The 19,400-nt window shown below is 46.9% G+C and overlaps 2 protein-coding genes across 3 annotated transcripts in view; one reads left to right on the forward strand and one right to left on the reverse strand.

Annotated features, from left to right (window-relative positions):
* TCEANC2 (transcription elongation factor A N-terminal and central domain containing 2) overlaps positions 1 to 11,375 on the reverse strand; it is a 38,529-nt gene extending 27,154 nt beyond the window's left edge. Inside the window, exons 1-2 of the mRNA XM_059689494.1 lie at positions 11,048 to 11,375; positions 10,299 to 10,442 (exon numbers count right to left, since the gene is read on the reverse strand). Of these exons, the coding sequence (XP_059545477.1) occupies positions 10,299 to 10,400 (102 nt within the window). The 5' untranslated portion in view covers positions 10,401 to 10,442; positions 11,048 to 11,375. The remainder of the gene's footprint in view (positions 1 to 10,298; positions 10,443 to 11,047) is intronic.
* A 109-nt stretch (positions 11,376 to 11,484) lies between these two features.
* TMEM59 (transmembrane protein 59) overlaps positions 11,485 to 19,400 on the forward strand; it is a 33,205-nt gene continuing 25,289 nt past the window's right edge. The window contains exons 1-2 of one of the 2 annotated variants that reach the window (XM_059689475.1): positions 11,485 to 11,746; positions 17,340 to 17,445. In XM_059689475.1, coding sequence (XP_059545458.1) covers positions 11,558 to 11,746; positions 17,340 to 17,445 — 295 coding nt within the window. In that variant the 5' untranslated portion in view covers positions 11,485 to 11,557. Of the gene's footprint in view, positions 11,747 to 15,941; positions 16,094 to 17,339; positions 17,446 to 19,400 lie in introns of those variants that run through there. The other variant, XM_059689476.1, reaches the window with a different exon arrangement.

The raw sequence follows: 19,400 nt of genomic DNA on the forward strand, positions 1-19,400 counted from the left end.
AAAGCAGGTCCTGCTTACTGCAAATCAGGAAGAGAGTTACATCTATTAGGAAAAGTGCAAGTTTTAATCTTACCATGTCAGACACCACTGGGCACTTAGCAGTGAGAAGCAATAAGGATGAGAAGAAAAGAAAAACGATGCTGAGGTGAATCAACCCTATAGCTTACTTAAGTGCTTTAATTCATAGATGAGGACAGAGAACAGAAAAGTCATAAAGACATATCTATTTCAACAATAAAAGCGCATTTCAACTGCTCCCTGCTTCCTAGATAAAGAACTAAAACGGTCTCGTTTGTGCCCTAACCGGTTTGCTCAGTGGATAGAGCGTCGGCCTGCGGACTGAAGGGTCCCAGGTTCGATTCCGGTCAAGGGCATGTACCTTGGTTGTGGGCACATCCCCAGTGGGGGTTGTGCAGAAGGCAGCTGATTGATGTTTCTCTCTCATCGATGTTTCCAACTCTCTATCCCTCTCCCTTCCTCTCTGTAAAAAATCAATAAAATATATTTAAAAAAAACAAAATGGTCTCGTTTGAAGAATTTTTTAAAACTCTAAACACATAGAAAGGTAGAGTAATTCACTATTTATAATAAAAAAGTTAAGCCCTAGCCGGTCTGGCTCAGTGGATAGAGTGCCAGCCTGTGGACTGAAGGGTCCCAGGTTCGGTTTGGGTCAAGGACAAATGCCTGGGTAGGCTCAATCCCCAGTAGAGGGCGTGCAGGAGGCAGCCAATCAATAATTCTCTCTCATCATTGATGTTTCTTCTCCCCCTTTCCCTTCCTCTCTGAAATCAATAAAAAAAATATTTTTTTAAAGTTAACATTTTGCCATTTTTTTATAAATAAAACATCACCATTTTTCATTAAGTATAAAATTTTAACAATTAAGGAATCTGGGTGAAGGGATAGGAAAGTCCTTTGTTCTGTTGCAACTTTTCTGTAGTTTTGAAATTATTTCAACTAAAGAATTTTTTTTTAAGTTAACAAAGATAAAATAATAAAGTTGTTTTTATAATTAAAAAATCTTGCCCAGCTGGTGTGGCTCAGTTGACCATTGACATATGAATCAGGAAGTCCAGTTCAATTCTAAGTCAGGGCACATGCCTGGGTTGCAGGCTTGATCCCCAGTAGGAGGCATGCAGGAGGCAGCCAGCCAGATGATGATTCTCTCTCATCATTGATGTTTCTCTCTCTCTCTCTCTCTCTCCATCTCCCTTCCTCTTTGAAATCAATAAAAATTTTTAAAAATTTTGTCTTCACGGTTATTACCCTGGTGAGGGGGGCCCAGTTAAGGAATGGAAGAGGGTATTGAGGGCTCTGGCATTCTGGTAATGTTCTATTTCTTGATCTGGATACTGGTGACATAGGTGTGTTCACTTTGTGAAAATCAGTCAAGAGGTACACTCATGATTTGTCCACTTTTTTATAGGCATGCCATCCTATACAATAAAAGGCTAATATGCAAATCAACCAAATGGCAGGACAACCGCTCACTATGATGCGCACTGACCACCAGGAGGCAGACGCTCAACACAGGAGCTGCCCCCTGGTGGTCAGTGCGCTCCCATAGGAGGAGCACCACTCAGCCAGAAGCCGGGCTCATGGCTGGCGAGTGCAGCTGCAGTGGCAGGAGCCTCTCCTGCCTCCACAGCAGCACTAAGGATGTCTGCCAGCTTGGGCTCGCTCCCGTGAGAAGCGGGCCTAAGCCATCAGTCAGACATCCCCCCGAGAGCTCCTGGACTGCAAAAGGGCATAGGCAGGGCTGAGGGACACCCTTACCCCAGTGCACGAATTTCATGCATCGGGCCTCTAGTAGTTCAATAAAAAGCAACAACAGCCCAGCTGCTGTGGCTCAGTGGTTGAGGGTCCACCTATGATCCAGGAGGTCACGGCTGGATTCCAGTCAGGGCACATGCCTGGGTTGTGGGCTCGATCTCCAGTAAGGGGCATGTGGGAGGAAGCCAATCAATGATTCTCATCATTGATGTTTCTCTCTCTCCCCCTCTCCCTCTCTGAAATCAACTTAAAGTATATGTGTATATATAAATATATAAAAGCAACAACAGCAAAAAAAGTCTCAACTTCCTCCCCTGGTTGGGGTCTGCTTCCAGCCTAGCCGGCAGTGGTGAGAGGAGGACATGTCTGACTCTTCTACGTTCCCATCTTTGTTCCTCCCATCCTATCTGCTTCTTTACTTTGGTCTCTAACCCTTCCAAGTTTGAAGCTAGGAAAAGGAGAGGCAAGGGAAGAAAAAGCCTTACTTTCTGTTGTGATGCCAATCAGGTTTTAGTGTTCTGAAATAGTCTCAATAGGAAGAAGGTATAAATATCATATCATTCCACACCTTGCTTTTTCACTCAATATGTTTTCTTTATTTATTCATACTGATCCTATCTAATAAAAGAGAAACATGGTAATTGGCGTACGTCCGCTACCCTTCCCATTGGCTAAGCAGCGAGATATGCAAATTAACTGCCAGCCAAGATGGCAGCCGGCAGCCAGGCAGCTTGAAACTAACATGAGGCTTGCTTGCTTCAGTGATGGAGGAAACCAACATTCCCCGCCTGCCTTGCCGGCCTCTGAGCTTGCAGTTTGAGACACTGTTACAAATATAGAAGCTAAACAAAACCCCAGAAACCTGCTTTCAGCCCTCCAGGATCTCAGAGCTGGAGCTGATAGAGAGTTTCGATTATAGAACCCAAACAAACCAGATACCTGCTTTCAGCAGCCAAGGCCTCAGAGCTGGAGCCAGAGCTAAAGCTGACCCAGAATAAAAAAAAAAAAAAAGGAAAAAAGGAGCAGTTGGGAGCTTCAGTCACCTGCCAGCCTGAAAACAGCCCTCAGCCCCTCACCCAGACTGGCCAGGCACCCCAGTGGGGACCCCCACCCTGAAGGGTGTGTGACCAGCTGCAAACAGCCATCATCCCCTCACCCAGGCTGGCCAGGCACCCCAGGGGGGACCCCCACCCTGATCCAGGACACCCTTCAGGGAAAACCAGCCGGCCCCCACCCGTGCACCAGGCCTCTATCCTACATAGTAAAAGGGTAATATGCCTCCCAGTACCAGGATCAGCAGAGCCACGAGGCCTCCCAGCACCGGGATCAGCGGAGCTGAGAGTCCTCCCGGCACCGGGATCAGTGTGACAGGGGGCAGCGCCCAAACCCCCTGATTGCCCTGCGGCTCTGTGTGTGACAGGGGGCGGGGCCACAACCTCCCTATCTGCCCTGCTCTGTTCATGACAGGGGAAGGCGCCCCAACCCCCTGATCAGCCCTGCTCTGTGTGTGACAGGGTGCCGCGCCCCAACCGCCCCCCCGCCCTGCCCCCACGGGCCCTGCTCTGTGTGTGACGGGGTAGAGCCATAACCTCCCCATTGGCCCTGCCCTGAGAGTGGCGGCACCCCAACCCCCTGATCAGCCCTGCTCTATGGGTGATAGAGGGCGGCGCCCCAACCCCCCCTCCACCGGCCCTGCTCTGTGTGTGATGGGGTAGAGCCATAACCTCCCCATCGGCCCTGTCCTGAGGATGACAGTGGCGGCGCCCCAACCCCCTGATCCGCCCTGCTCTGTGCGTGACAGGGGGGAGCTCCCCAACCCCTGATGGGCCCTGCTATGTGCGTGACAGGTTACGGAGCCCCAACCCCCCTGATGGGCCCTGCGCTGTGAGTGACAGGGGGCAGCGCTCCAACCCTGATTGGCCCTGCTCTGTGAGTGACAGGGGGTGGCGCCACAACCTCCCTATCGACCCTGCCTTGAGTGTGACAGGGGGCGGTGCCCCAACCCCCCAATCGGCCCTACCCTGAGCGTGACTGAGGGTGGCATCGCAACCTCCCAATCCGCCCTGCTCTGTGCATGACAGGGGGCGGCGCCCCACCTCCCCAATTGGCCCTGCTCTGAGCCCGACCAGGGGCTGCACCTAGGGATTGGGCCTGCCCTCTGCCACCCGGGAGCAGGCCTAAGCCAGCAGGTCGTTATCTCCCGAGGGGTCCCAGACTGCGAGAGGTCACAGGCCGGGCTGAGGGACTCCCCTCCCCCCACCGAGTGCACAAATTTTTGTGCACCGGGCCTCTAGTATATATATAAAGCCAGATAATATACTTTAATAGTATTGGAGAGTATTCCATTATTTTTATATACAAATGTCCTAAAAGTTGTAAAATCTATTCCCCTAATTAATATTCAGGATTGCAGATAGTGTGATTTAAGCTATATGTATATATATCCTATATAATAAAAGCCCTAAGGGTGTAACAACTGTAACGACCACCAGGGGCCAGCCACTCAACCCAGGAGGGGGGGCGGGTGGCACAGTGAGTCCTGGAGGTGCATGCTATGGCCCAGGGATCCCAGGAACCGCAAGCCCAGAGCTTGCTTTCCAATTTAAAAAAAAATTTTTTTTGAAAAAAACCCCCAAACAAACGGCTGACACTGCCACCCTGGAAAGAACGGCTCCAGGAGGGAAAGGCCTCCCCAGGCCCCCCAGGCCCCACCTGGCCTGGCTGACCCACCGTGGGCTCACAGGGACTCAGGCAAGCGGCGGATGGCGGCTACTGCTGCTGCGAGGGCCGGGCCGAGGTTTAGGCAGCTGCAGTGGCTGCGAGGGCCAAGGCTCAGGCAGCTGTGGTGGCTGGCAGTAGCAGCAGCAGCGGCGGCATGATGGGGGTGTCGCCTTCCCTGATCGGCTGGTCGCCTCCAGCAGAGGGAGGCCTGACTGCGGCTTAGGCCTGCTCCCCCCCTCCTCCCCGGCCAATAGGACATTCCCTCAGGGCTTCTGGATTGTGAGTGGGGGAAGGCGGGGCTGAGGGACTCCCCCCCCCCCCCCCCGCCCAGTGCATGAATTTTCGTGCACCGGGCCACTATTACATATATATATACTAGTGGGGGGGGGGGGGAGTCCCTCAGCCCAGCCTGCACCATCTTGCAATCCATGAGCCTGTGGGGGATGTCCAACTGATGGCTTAGGCCTGCTCCCTGCTAAGCCGGCAGTCGGACATCCTAAGCGCTGCCACGGAGGCAGGAGAGGCTCCGGCCACTGCTGCTGCACTCACCAGCCATGAGTCCGACTTCTGGCTGAGTGGCGCTCCCCCTGTGGGAGCGCACTGACCACCAGGGGGCAGCTTCTGCATTGAGCGTCTGCCCCCTGGTGGTCAGTGCACGTCATAGCAAACAATCATTCTGCCGTTTGGTCCATTTGCATATTAGCCTTTTATTATATAGCCTATATGTGTTCATGTATAAATGTAAATATAGATGTATATCTCCATGCATAGTAATAAGTATGGAGTTCTACACTGTTATAGTTAACTCTTTTTTCACCCCAAACCCTGAGAAGACCACAATCTTCATGCTGTTTCCTTATACTAATGAAATTTTTCTAGTTCATTTTTCTCAAACATGGTAGTCTTGTTTTGGCTCTCAGCTTCATATGGGGGTTATTAACCTGAGGATTTATGTGCAATCCCCGTACTGACCCTAGAACCCTAGCCCCTAAGCATTACATCTGGTTTCAATAGAACTATTCAACTTCAGCTCTGGGTTTGGATTTCCTTTCTTCCTGGCACCTGAGGATTTCTCCTTCTTGCTTTCAAATTCACCTCAGTATTAGAGACTTTTTTAAAAAATATGTTTTTATTGATTTCAGAGAGAGGAAGGGAGAGGGAGAGAAATATCAATGCTTAGAGAGAATCATTGATAAGCTGCCTCCTGCACGCCCCCTACTGGGGATGGAGCCCGCAACCCGGGCATGGGCCCTGACGAGGAATGGAACCATAACCTTTTTATTCATGGGTTGACACTCAACCACTGCGCCACACTGGCAGGGCTGTACTGGAGACTTTCTACATGGTTAGAATGAAGTGCAGGGTTTCACTCAGCTCATTCCAGCATATGGAACTAGAAGCCCAAACTCTTTAGCATGGCATAAAAGGCCTTACATGACTTGGCTCCTGACACCCTAACAGCTTCATCATTTGCTCCAGATACATCAACCTAGTTAAAGCTACCTAAATGAGTCACAGTATTTCACACTCTTTGCCTGGGATGTTCTTTTTTTTGCCTATTAATTTTTAAGACTCTCTTCAAGCATCCTCTATGAAGCCATCCTTGCCTCCCTCCAAACACATTTGACCATATTCCTTTTTGGGTCCCTTTGTAATCTGTACAGACTTCTATTTCTATATCTCTGCTTTCTGCATATGTTTATCTAGAAGGCTGTCTTCCCTACTGGGCTATGAACTTGAGGGCTATCCCCAGTGCACAAAAACAAGTGTAACTGAACAACACCATTTCTACCCTCAAAGACTAAGTACAGCATCATTTTCAGATCTGAAATTTTAGGGCAGAAATAGAAAATATAGCAGTCAGTTCCAGAGCAGAATAATTCCATAAATATCAAAGAATGCTTCCTTATTTCCATCCAAATGTGAACCCCAAAACATATATTTCAAATTTGTATCAGAATTATGGGGAGGAACAAGGGAAGTGAACAAGAAATACCAATGGGGCCCTAGCTGGTTTGGCTCAGTGGATAGAGCGTCAGCCTGCAGACTGGAGGGTCCCAGGTTCGATTCCTGTCAAGGGCATGTACCTTGGTTGCGGGCACATCCCCAGTAGGGGGTGTGCAGGAGGCAGCTGATCGATGTTTCTCTCTCATCGATGTTTCTAACTTTCTATCCCTCTCCCTTCCTCTCTGTAAAAAAATCAATAAATATTTAAAAAAAAGAAAAAAAGAAATACCAATGGGGTAGCTACAATTAGTAGTGGAAAGGTTATTGCCAGAAAGAAGAGGTGTTCTCCAAAATACCATCTGGTCTTACAGTTGTGAATGGCTGAATTATCAAGTTTGACAGAACCAATTAGGGACAATACTCTCTCATAAGCAATAACATGAGCACCATTCCACTGGTGGGGCAAGGGACACATATTGGATAGTCAATCCTACAAAGGGAGGAAAGGTTTATAGAGCATTCTTACGTGCTAAACCTAAAAGGGTTAGCATGTTCTAGAATCTTTTAGTAATAAAATCTCCTATTGCAACCAACACAAGAAATCACTTTCCCTTAAGGGAATAAGAGATTATCCAAATTAACCTTTACCATTCAAATGTACACTATATGAGCTCTTGAGTATCACTTTCACTGAATGAGTTAAGGCTACGGCAAAATTACTTGTACCACACTGATAACAGAAGTACAATGGTCCTAATACTCTAAGTTTTTTATACTTCCTTTACATGGCATTCAGAAACCTCCATTTTTTTTTAATAGTTCACCCTATAGGGGGCAGACTGTAGAATCAGATTGTCTCTGACCTTGAGCAAACTACTTAATCTCTCTGCCTTAGATTCTTCATCTGTCAAATATAAATGATAGCTCTGGCTGGGTGGACTTAGTTAGTTGGAGCATTGTCCCACACACCAAAAGGTGGTGTTTAGATTCCTGGTCAGGACACATATCTAGGTTGCAGTTTTGATCCCCAGTTGGAGTGGGCACGGAAGGCAACCAATCAATGTTTCTCTCTCACATTGATGTTTCTCTCCTCTCTCTCTCTCTCTAAAAAACAATGAAACATATCCTTGGGCGAGGATTAAATCATCCATTTCACAGAATTTAAAGAGTTACTATATGGAAAGCACTTAACACAATGCCTGGCCCATAGAAATGGGCTCAAACATGTTAGTAGTACTCATTACTACTATTATCATCCCCATCATCATTCTCAGCTCTAGTTCTAGTTTTACACAAGCCTCTCCTTTTCTGTACATGAAAAGAGTAAATAGCTATTTTTATTACATTCCGGGCACAATACTTAACCCTTTCAACATGCATTTATTTAGCCCTTATAACAACACTGCAGGTTAGATATTATTTCTGATGTTACTGATGAGGAAATTGAGGCTTGAACATTCAGCAGATTCTTGGCATTAAAATGTGATGCTAGTGTGCAGGACTAAGTCATTTGGCAGAGAGTAGACCTAGCTAACACTCTAGAACTCACATTTAACTCAACTTGATTTTAATTTGTCATTGTGTACAAATGAAAGTAGGCATGTGTGTGTGTGCACAAAGAAAAGAGAACAGCAAGTACCACTTACTGAATGGGTATCTGTCACTCTTCCCTCTACCTAGCCAAATCTTTCCATCCCTTTGGGTGCTCTGACCAGTAAAAGAGACATTGAGCTCTCTCCTCTCTTAACTCTTAACCCTTTTTGTCCAAAAAACAATTTGTAATGGATCACATATGATTTTGTATCATTACTTAATAATTTCTTTTGCTATGATGCTCTAATAGGAAGTCCCATGATGATTCATACGTTGACCTTAAATTTCCCTTATGGTTCCCAGAGTACCTCATCATAGTGCTGGGCATAAAGTTATCTCTATATATAAAACCCTAATATGCAAATAGACCGAACAGTGGAACAACCGAACAACCGGTCACTATGACGTGCGCTGACTACCAGGGGGCACATGTGGAAAATGGTGGGTGCCAGCAGCAGGCGGCAGAGCACAGAACATGGCAGGCATCGGCCTCGGCGAGATGGTGAAGCAGGGCGCCAGACCAAGGCAGGGCGCCAGTTGCTGTCATCGGGGCAAGCCTCTGGTGGTTACTGAAAATTCTTTCCTCCCGCACCCCAGGCACTCGCACCCACTGCTGGCACCGGAGCCGCCACTCACACCTGCTGAGAGTGCCTGGCACCGCCCCGATCACTCAGCACCATCAGCGGGTGCAAGTGGCAGCTGCTAGCCCCAATTGCCCCTGAGGGTTTCTCCACCTCCCCCTGCTCCTGAGGGGCAATCGGGGCTGGCAGCCTCTTGCACCTGCTGCCAGTGCCAGCCCTGCTCGCACTCGCGGCCAGCACTGGAACCGCTGCTTGCACCCGCTGACAGCGCCCGCCCGCCCCGCTCGCACCCGCTGCTGGCGCTGGCCCCAATCGAGCAGGCCGGCGCCATTAGCGCGTGGGAGCGGCGGGTGGTGGAAGCGGGGGGCCTTCAGCAGACAGGGGACCGGGGCTGTGGCAGGAGGGGCTGGGCGGGGGCACAGAGGATGGGCCAAGACCTGCCCATGTGCCCACAGCAGCCTTGTAGCCCACAGTTATCACAGTGGGAGGTGCTATTGGCATTTAGTATCTGAGGGCCAGGGATGTTAAACTTCCTACAACTCACAGGGCAGTTTCAAATAATGAAGAATTATCTTGCCCCAAATGACAATAGTGCTCCTTTAAAGAAACACTGATATTACTTAACCCTACATTTTAAAAAATATATATTTTTATTGATTTCAGAGAAGAAGGGAGAGAGAGAGATAGAAACATCAATGATGAGAGAAAATCATTGATTGGCTGCCTCCCTGTAGGCACCCCCACTGGGGATTGAGCCCACAACCGGGGCATGTACCCTTGACTGGAATTGAACCTGGGACCCTTCAGTCCGCAGGCCGATGCTGTGTCCACTGATCCAAACCAGGTAGGGCGCAACCCTACATTTTATGGGAAGGACAAACAGATCCCAGAGGAGAAAATGGCTTGCTAAAGATCACCCCGTTGCACAGTAAAGACTAGAACCCAGGGCTTCTGTTTATACCCCCTTCACTGCTTTCTAATCTGAGTCAGGTAAGCTCTTGGGCGCACAAACATTAGGAGTCTAGTGGAGGAAGGGGAAGCAATAAAGGAAACAGAAAAGAAAAAGTCCAATATGTAGGAAGAGAGGTTCAAGAAGACAAAGCGAACTAATACAATACAAGTAGTTTTTTGTTTTTAGTGAAATAACTATTTTACCATTAATTGAGTCTCTATGTTGGCTGACTCACTGTTGGTTGTCTATCCTTGTATCTATTCCTTGACTCTAACTTGCTAACACACTCAGGTTGCAAAGAGTCCATTAAAATAGTCTCTTCCCCAATCTCAGATATAGCGATGGAGGTCTCGTGATACAGTTCGGGCCAAAAAGCTAGGAGAGTACAGTATCATCACCCAGCCTGACTGAGTTTATACAGGGTACATAAACTCATACTTGGTACTTGAACATTCCTAATAGACAAAATTCTGCAAAAGAAGAACAACACTGGGGGTTTGTCCTACCAGCTACCAAAACATACCATTAGGCCAAAGTAATGAGGCAAGTGTAAGATAAGTCCTGGAACTGGTCAATCGAAATCAGTACAGGGTACGGGGGAAACAAATCAGGAGTGGCCAGGAACACTGGGAAGTAATGCAAAAATAGCACACAGGTCTTCCACGGAGCTCACAACACCTTGCCGTCACAGCCCGTTGCACATTTTCTCTAGTCCCAGGTCCCCTTCTCACCTTCAGAGATTCGATTGTGGCCTGCTTGTAAATCTTGCCTCCAGGACCTTTCTTCTGAGGACTACTCTGGAGTCTAGGCGTTCGAATGACGAATTTATCCATTGCTAGGGGCCTCCGGCTACCTCCATGTGCTTGCAGTGTGTTCTGCTCAAAAAAAAGAGGGCAGATTCTAAAACGTCCTAACTGTTGGGATGTGTGTTCCCTAAAATGACACAACTGTGGTCTATACCCTCTGGGTTCTGGAAGCTTCCCTGGATTATGAGGACTACTGGATGGAATTTATGGGAAGATTTTCTCTTGAAAAAGAAACATCTTCCCAAGACCTGAAACTTGTACAATAACGGGTCTACTATCTGGGTCAGAAAGTGCCTAGTTTTCACAAGTGCACGCTGTGGAGGGGAGTCCGATAGTGGGCCAGGCGTTGAACCTAGTGACAAACCTCTTCCAACTTAGGTAGGGTTGTGGCAGGATCAAGTTCCACTGGGTGCGATGAAGTTCTCTTAATGACTACCCCACCACTGCCGCAATCCCAAGGTTTTCCCTAGTAACCAGATCTCAGCAAAGTCCTCGCAACAAGTCCCTGTCTCCGGGAACTGCTTGTGGTCCCAGAGCCCTCCCTATCCACGACTATGGGCTTCTCGATCCCTGAGCGAAAATGCTATTAATAAACCCCATCTTCCTCTGCCCTCAGCACTCCTGAGCCCAGAAAGGGGGACCTAACAATGCAAAGGGTCTGACGTGAAACGCACCAGGAAAAGCAGCCTGGCAACAGCGAGGTCCCTCCAGAGAACTACGGTTGCGAAGAGTCCATTAAACAGTTTCTTCCCCAGTCTCGGCCTGATGAAACTAAACGGACGCTTCCTTCCAGATTGGTAGTTTCTCGGGAGAGACGTCCGCCCGCCGAGAGCCTCAGCGACACTGCAAACCACACTCCCCAGAATGCACTGCGAAGGGGCGGGCGAGGTCGCCCCCAGGGTACTGTAGTTCTCCGAGACCAGCTTTCCCGACCGCCAGGGCGCCTCCCGCCGGTGAAGAACTACATGCCCCAGCGTGCACCGCAGAGGAAAAAAAAAAAAGGGGTCCCGGATGCCGGTTCGCTCCAGTGCTCGCGACGGTTGGCTCCACCTCTTCTGAGCGGGACAGCGGAGGCGGAAGCGGCAGCCGGGGGCGGGGTGGGGAAGGGGCTGGCCCCGGAAGGAGGAGGAAATCCTGAAAAGAAAACAGCAACAAGCTGAGCTGCCTTGACAGAGGGAAACAAAATGGCGGTGCCGAGAGGGAGCCTCCGGGTCAGGGCCCAGCTGGGGCTTCCGCCGCTGCTGCTGCTGACCGTGGCCCTGGCCGGAGGCTCGGGGACCGCCTCGGCCGAAGCGTTTGACTCGGTGTTGGGGGATACGGCGTCTTGCCACCGGGCCTGTCAGTTGACCTACCCCTTGCACACCTACCCCAAGGTAGGGCCCGTCTGAACCGGGCTACCACCCTTCCCTGGCCGTTCGTCTTTCCGCCCTCGCGCTCCTCTGTCGGCTCCGGGGAGCTGGCCGTTGAATCCGCCATCCAGCCGCTGTCTCCCACCTGTGTCGCTCCTGTTTCCCTCCCTAACCCCACTCGCACCGCTCCCGCTGTAACTGCCGGAAGTTTGTGCTGCACCGACCCTGTAGGGGGCCGGGGGATGCGGAGATGAGAAAGCGCTTGCGGGCAGCAGTGCGCTCCAAGCGGGAGGAGGATGCTGCCTGTTCAGACCGACCCCCACCTTCAGGAGCCTAAGGAACGGCGGGGGCGGGGGCAGAAACGCCAGCCCACAAAGGGTTCCTTCATGAACCGTGTTTACGGAGCACCTCCCCGGGCCGGGAGCTAAGCGTCTGTTCCGGGAGTCAGACGAGCAGACGGCCCCACTATGCCATACAGGGTGACTATGGTATGAAACGTGTTCAGCAGCCCGCGGAGTTGTGAGACGCACGGACAGGGCTTTCCAAAGCCTGTGGTAATGACTGTGTGCAAGGCTCTGCCGCTAGGGCCTGGGATGGCTTAGGGAAGAAGCAGGTCGATGCATCTGCATTGAAAGAATTTACATTTCCGTGAAGTGAGTCAAGAAATGAGACCGCCTCTCACGGAGGAAGGGGTCACCCTACTTTCACTGCCCCCCCCCTCCCCACACACACACGTGCTGTCTTTCCTTAATTCCCTTCTGCTTCTCAAGTTGTTTTTTTCAGCTTCTTGAGAACTCTGTTTACTCAACATTCTAGATTGTGGGGTGAACTCCCTCACCCTTTCCCATATATAATTTGGGTATATGCCCTCCCCACCCCACTGCCTTTATTTGCAAGAGCTTTTGCTGCCAGTTGCTGGTCTTTCTCTTCTTGTTTTCCCTTCATCTCTATGTTGTTTGCGCTCTCAGTCTACAAAGTGACCACGAGGACAGGCCCAGTGACATTAGGATGGTCCTTATTGGCAAGTGTTTTCAGGTCTTTGAAAATGGAAAGTCCTAAATGCTAGCACTTCCCATATGTCTGTTTACATTGCCTGCGGATTATCCGTTTTCAAGACAAAATGTGGGAGAGGGTATTATCCTAAAATTTTCAGTCAGAGACTAATATAGCAAGAGAGAGAAGTGAGACATTCTGATTTCCAGACTGAATGTATACTATCGCCAAATTACCTTCTTCTCTTACAAACCTCTCATCTGAGAGGATTGTATGGGGAAACTCATTAATATTGATCTGACCTGGTTTGGCATGGAGACTTGTTTTGTATCATTCAGCTACTTGGTTTTGGCTTTTATTTCTGAGATTTTCCTAGCAAATTTGCAGTATGAACCAGAATCCTGGGAGAATAACTAAGTAAATTGAAAGGCTAAACATTTCTGGAACTTTTAAGTACTTTTATAATATCCACTACTTCCTAAACAACTGTGTGATCTCTAAGCTATTTTTACTTATTCTTTAAAGTTGTTGTCACCAGGAACTCTAAATCCTCTGGCACCCTGGAAATACTGGACTTAAAATGTATTACCTGTCTACCTTCTGTTAGCTGGTTTGATGAGAGATTACCCATTATCCCTAATTCTCATGGCTAAGTAGGGTTTTACAATTGAGGAAATTGAGGCTCTGAAAGGTTAAGTGATTTGCCCAAGGTCACATAGCCAATAACTAGTGGAGTAGTGGGAACTCAGTCCTAAAACCGGCTATACTGTGCTGCCTTTTTATCAAAAACGTTCTATTAAAAATAATTTACTTATTTCACTGATTTCTGTTGGCCTTCTTCCCAATTATTGTACTTGGCAGTTCAGGGGGGAAAAAAGCAGTGTGTTATATAAGAAATTAGATGAATTTACAAGCGCACATAGCCTCTCTTGGTCTGGCATTTGTAGCTGGCAGATAGAAATCTTATTTTAATGACTTATTTTCAGAAGTATTTTGTTCTAAGAAAGTAGAATACCTTAACTATTTGTAAGTAATTATTTTTAAATTATGATATTTTACCCTTTAACTTTCCTTAAAAGTGCAGTTGCATAATTTGCCTGGGTCTAAATACAAGAGACATAAGTTTATATTAATAACAACAAAGCTGACTAGGTCCAGCCTGGTCATATTTTTTTACAAAGTGTGGGCTCTGGAACCATACAAACCCAGGTTACATCCACAGCTCCACTTTTACTATCTGTGTGTCCTTGCTGATCACATAACTTCTCCTTACGTTGTTTTGTCAGCTATAGAAAAAAACCTTCACACCCTGCAGAGCTAGTGTGAGAATTAAAGATAATATATGAGGCATTCTCAGCAACTGCCTAAGTGCTGAATAATAAGAGAATAGTTAGTTAGCTTTGCTTAGCTCAGGATGTGAAAATGCACATAAAATCTATAAATGTATTATTGAAATTCATTGTAATTATTTAGGTGGTTTTCCATTTGATGGGGAGCACCATTTCCTTGTGCTCTAAATCAGAGGAAATAGCAACACTAATAAAAGAGAAAAATGGTAATTGGCGTACGACGATACCCTTTTCATTGGCTAATCAGGGCTATGTGCAAATTAACTGCCAACTAAGATTGGCAGTTAACTGTCAACAAGATGGCGGTTAATTTGCATATGTAGGCACAATGCAGGGAGGCAAAAGGGAAAGCAGGAAGACCCCCCTGACACTGACAGTGATCGGAAACTCAGGGGGGAACTAAGAGCTGGGGGAGAATCAGGTGCCTTTTCCGCCCTGGCCAGTGATAGCAGGAAGTAGGGGTGGAGCCAGCGATGGGAGCTGGACACGGTCGAAGCTGGCAGTCCCGGGAGCTAGGGGTCCCTTGCCTGGGCCTAAAGCGGAGCCCACGATCGCGGGGCCGCTGCAGCTGTGGGTCCCCGCTGCCCTGGCCGGACGCCTCAACCAGAGGCATCCTGCAGGGGCAGGGGTGGAGCCCGTGCAATCGCGGCGCCCCCCCCCCCCCACCCCCCGCTGCCACTGCAGGTCCCCGCTGCCCGGGCTGGACACCTAGGCCAGAGGCATCAGGCCTGGGCAAGGGGCCGATCCTGCGATTGGAGGGTGATGGGGGTCAACGCCTGAGGGCTCCCAGTATGTGAGAGGGGGCAGGCTGGGCTGAGGGACACTCCCCCCCACACACCCAGGGCACGAATTTCGTGCACCGGGCCCCTAGTCTATAATAATAAAAGCATAATATGCTAATTAGACCTGACAGCCGAACAACCTTCTGGATGAAGCTGTGGCAGTGGGGCCGAGGCAGAGGCAGTGGGGGCGATCAGGCAGGCAGGCGAGCGCAGTTAGGGGTGATGAGGCAGGCAGGCATAAGGGTTAGGGGCAAATAAGCAGGCAGGCAGGTGAGTAGTTAGGAGCCAGCGGTCCCGGATTGCGAGAGGGATCAGGCCTAAACTGGCAGTCAGACATCCCCCGAGGGGTCCCGGATTTTGAGAGAGTGCAGGCTGGGCTGAGGGCCCCTCCCACCCATGCACGAATTCGTGCACCAGGCCTCTAGTATTTGATAAACGCTTGCCAGTCATTTGGGATACAGGGGGCATGAATCATTTACTCAGAGTAGTAATATTACCTAGAACATGAAACATGTACTTAGAATAAGGATATGATTCTTCATAATGAGTTTTGAGTGCCTACTCTGTGCCAAGTGTTGTATCAGATGTTAAGTGTTAGTTCAGTGCCTGGCACATTATGGGTGCTCATTAAATATATTATTAATGTTATGTCTATTTATTTGTATAGCACAATATTAATGATATTGTGAATATAAAATGTACAACCCTCATATTCAAGATTGACATAATCTTGAAGAAAGATTGTTCCTGTTTTACAAGTAAGGAAACTGAGGCTGAAAGATTAGGTTACTTGCCCAAGGTTGTACAAATGGTGGGGCTGAGCTTTAAATCTAGACTGTTTTCACCATGCTGTACATGTTCTCTTCTGAAAATGGTACTGGAGCCTGGCCAGAGTGGCTCAGTTGGTTGAGTGTCACACATACCTGTATTTAGGTTTCAATCCCCCAGTGGAGCACTTATGGAAGGTAACCTATGGATGTTTCTCTCTCTCTTCCCCTCCCTCTCTCTTCCCCTTCCTTCCCCTAAGCATGTCCTCTGGTGAGGATTAAAAAAAAAAAAAAAAAAAGGTACTGGAGGGCTTATTGGGTTGGTTTAACAGAAGAAAACATATCTGAAAAGGAAATGGCATTCAGTAAAGCTCTTAACAATGAGCTCATGCTTCCTCTGTGCAATTTAAGGAAATGTGTGGTACTCCAAAGACATGAAAGTTCTTTCATTGTTGTACAAAGTCTGCAAAAGCTACTCAGGTATGAAATTTATTGTAATTGCTAACACTCTTTCAGTTTCATCTTAACAATAAGTGCAACTAGAGCTGAGGCCCAGAAATGCGCTGCCTTCAAAGCTTGCTTACGATTAGACTGCAGCCATCTCTCCCTAATGGATTGCCGCTGCCACGTAGATTTTACTGATCCTCTGCGGGAAGAAATGCTATTTGTGTTCCACTGGTTGCAAACTGGTATATGCACATGCTGTTTCCCTCCCTTTTTTGGGGCCTGGCAGTTTGTACACAGTGGATCACATAGTAAGTTGAGGGGGCTTCCCCACATGTACTGGTTTGTTTCAAATACTGTGTGTAGGTCATTGACGGAAAGCCTGTTGAAGACATTGCCATTAGTCTTAACTAAGCAGGTAACATTTTCCAGTAATGAAGAATATATCCTACCTTGAGCTCACACACATACACAATGGTGTCTATAACTTGTTTTCTCTTTAAAAACTCTATTATTATGATTAACACTACCATTTATTGAGTACCTTGTATGTCCCAGGCACTGTGCTAGAAATAGCTATTTCCAGCAGTACTGAAGGGATTGGAGGTAATTTATAGCTATTATCTCCTTTTATGATGAAAAAAACTGAGTTTTAGATAGGTAAAGTAACTTGTGCTGGGTCACTCACCTCAAAGGTTTCAATCCAGGTCTGGCTAATTCCATTGGCCTTTCCCATATAACATACTACTGCTCTTGTTTGTATTTTTAGTAAATAAGCCAAGTTTTAAAAATCCTTTTATGTAAGTATTTGTATAGATGTACACCTCACTTTATGGGGGCCTTTATAGCACTATTGGCCTTGTGAAGCTAATCATGATACTTTTCCCAATAAGCTTAATGATTTGTATAAATATCTATGGGCAGAAGTATGCTATTTGTCCTAAGGTACTTGCTTACTCATTTCTATCTTTGTTAAAGTTCTGATTATGTCGTTGTTATTTTTATTTTCAACCCCCTCACCCCCCACGAAATAATAGGAAAAGGGTGATTTTACGCACTAGACTGCTTTCTTTGATATCACTTCATAAACAAGAAACTAAAACTTCTTTATATGGGAAAGGTCTTGGGCATTACCTGGCTCCTGTCGTTTTTCTTTCAGTTATAACATTCTTTTTATTGGGCAGTTTATAATAAACCTACTAACTTTGCTTTCTTCTGACCTTTTTTCCCTGAGGGAAATAGATTTTTTTTTTGTAATCCTCCCTGTTCTTGAATTCCCTAGGAAGAGGAGTTGTACGCATGTCAGAGAGGTTGCAGGCTGTTTTCAATTTGTCAGTTTGTGGATGATGGAATTGATTTAAATCGGACCAAATTGGAATGCGAATCTGGTAAGATGCTATGCTAATGACATCAGCAGTGTATAGCATTGATGTTTTCTCTGAGCTGTGTTATACTTTTAATGTATTTTCCTCAGAAAATGAGAAGCATAATGTTTAAACTAGTCATCCAGCATATTTTAATTGTTATGAAGTTAGAGTTTTAGTAGCTGCTGCTAGAAATTTTATGGTCTTTAAATTTCATCTTTTGTTGAGATAGCGTTTATTTTGTACTGTGGATAGGACACCTTTGTTTAAACAAGTATTTGGTTTAGACAAATGCAGTAGTAATTAGCCTTCCCATAATTCATCACTACCTTTTCAAGAGATAGTATAATTTTCCTAAGCCTTTCAACCATTGGCTAGTTAGCTTAGCTCCAAGTTTTGTTTTTACTGAATCAGGCCTTTGACTCGGTATTTAATAGTGTATTCTTTTGTGGGCCATGCCAATAAAAGAGGTAACTAGAGTCTTTGTCATCTCTTAAACCACTGTTCTTATTTTTGCTGAAAGAGGTGTTTAATTAAAAAAAACACAAAAAAAACCTATAATAAAGATAAAATTGACATTTAACTTTTTAAAGAACTATAATGGAATTTTCTCTATTCATTACATTACACTGTTTATTCAGTGTAGCAGGAGGTGTCTTACTCCTTACCACTATGCCATGACTAACATCCAGCCTCTGTGATATCATAACCTTATTTTTTATGGCTCAGACTCCTAAACTGGCCATCTTTATGTGTGCATAATACTGTTCAGTTTATTATCTAGCATCTTGGAGAAGTATATTACAAATACATGAACAGGTTGGAAAGAAAAATAAGATTGTTATAATGGTGAAGTGTTCTATCATAAGAAAGATTTGTCTCTGGTAAAAGAAGAGAGTTTATCTGGTAGAGACCCATTTAAATTTAGAATCCTGCTGTAGAACATTTTCTAAGTTCCATTTTCTTAGAATTTAGGGTGTTAAACTAATTCTTCTATTTTTTCCTTGCCAAGGTGGTTGTATTTCCATTTTAGACTTATGGAATTCAATAGTCAGAGAGGTTAAACAGTTAGCCCTAGTCACATAAACAACCAACAAATGATAGAGCCAAAACTTGAGGTTGCCTATTCAATGAGGTTGTCTGTTCAATGTTTTTCCACTGTGTAAACCTTAGCAAGAAGCTCCCCTCTTATAAATGTCATCATATAGGAGCTTGAGTGTGTAATTAATAGACTTATACCTGAAATATTTGACTTGTGGGTGATAAAAGATAGGGGTTTTATTAAAATAACTAGAGGCCCAGTGCAGGAAATTCGTGCACTGGTAGGGTCCCTAGTGGCTGCTGGCTGCCGACCGGGGCCTCCCTCCCTTCCTCCGGCCGGCCCTGCCCCCTGGTCAAACTCCTGGATGACCTCCCAGTTGAGGGGACAATTGCATACTACGCTTTTATTATATAGGAAAGGATACATTTGCTACTATTACCAAATTTGGAAATGCATATTGATGAAATGTTATCCTATATAATAAAAGGCTAATATGCAAATCAACCAACTGGTGAAACCACCAGTCGCTATGATGTACGCTGACCACCAGGAGGCAGATGCTCAATGCAGGAGCTGCACCCTGGTGGTCAGTGCACTCCCATAGGGGGAGTGCTGCTCAGCCAGAAGCCAGGCTCACAGCTGGCAAATGCAGTGGCGGTAACAGGAGCCTCTCCTGCTTCCGTGGCAGCACTAAGGATGTCCTACTGATAGCTTAGGCCCTAAGCCATCAGTCAGATATCCCCTGAGGGCTCCCTGACTGAGAGAGGGTGCAGGCCGGGCTGAGGGACCCCTCCTGAGTGCACGAATTTCGTGCACCGAGCCTCTAGTCTATATAATAAAAGCCTAAGTGACTGTTATGACGGAACGACCAGAACGGCCGGTTGCTGTGATTTGCACTGACCACCAGGGGGCAGACGCTCAATGCAGGAGCTGCCCC

Source organism: Myotis daubentonii, chromosome 3 (assembly GCF_963259705.1).
Source record: "Myotis daubentonii chromosome 3, mMyoDau2.1, whole genome shotgun sequence".
Taxonomy (NCBI): domain Eukaryota; kingdom Metazoa; phylum Chordata; class Mammalia; order Chiroptera; family Vespertilionidae; genus Myotis; species Myotis daubentonii.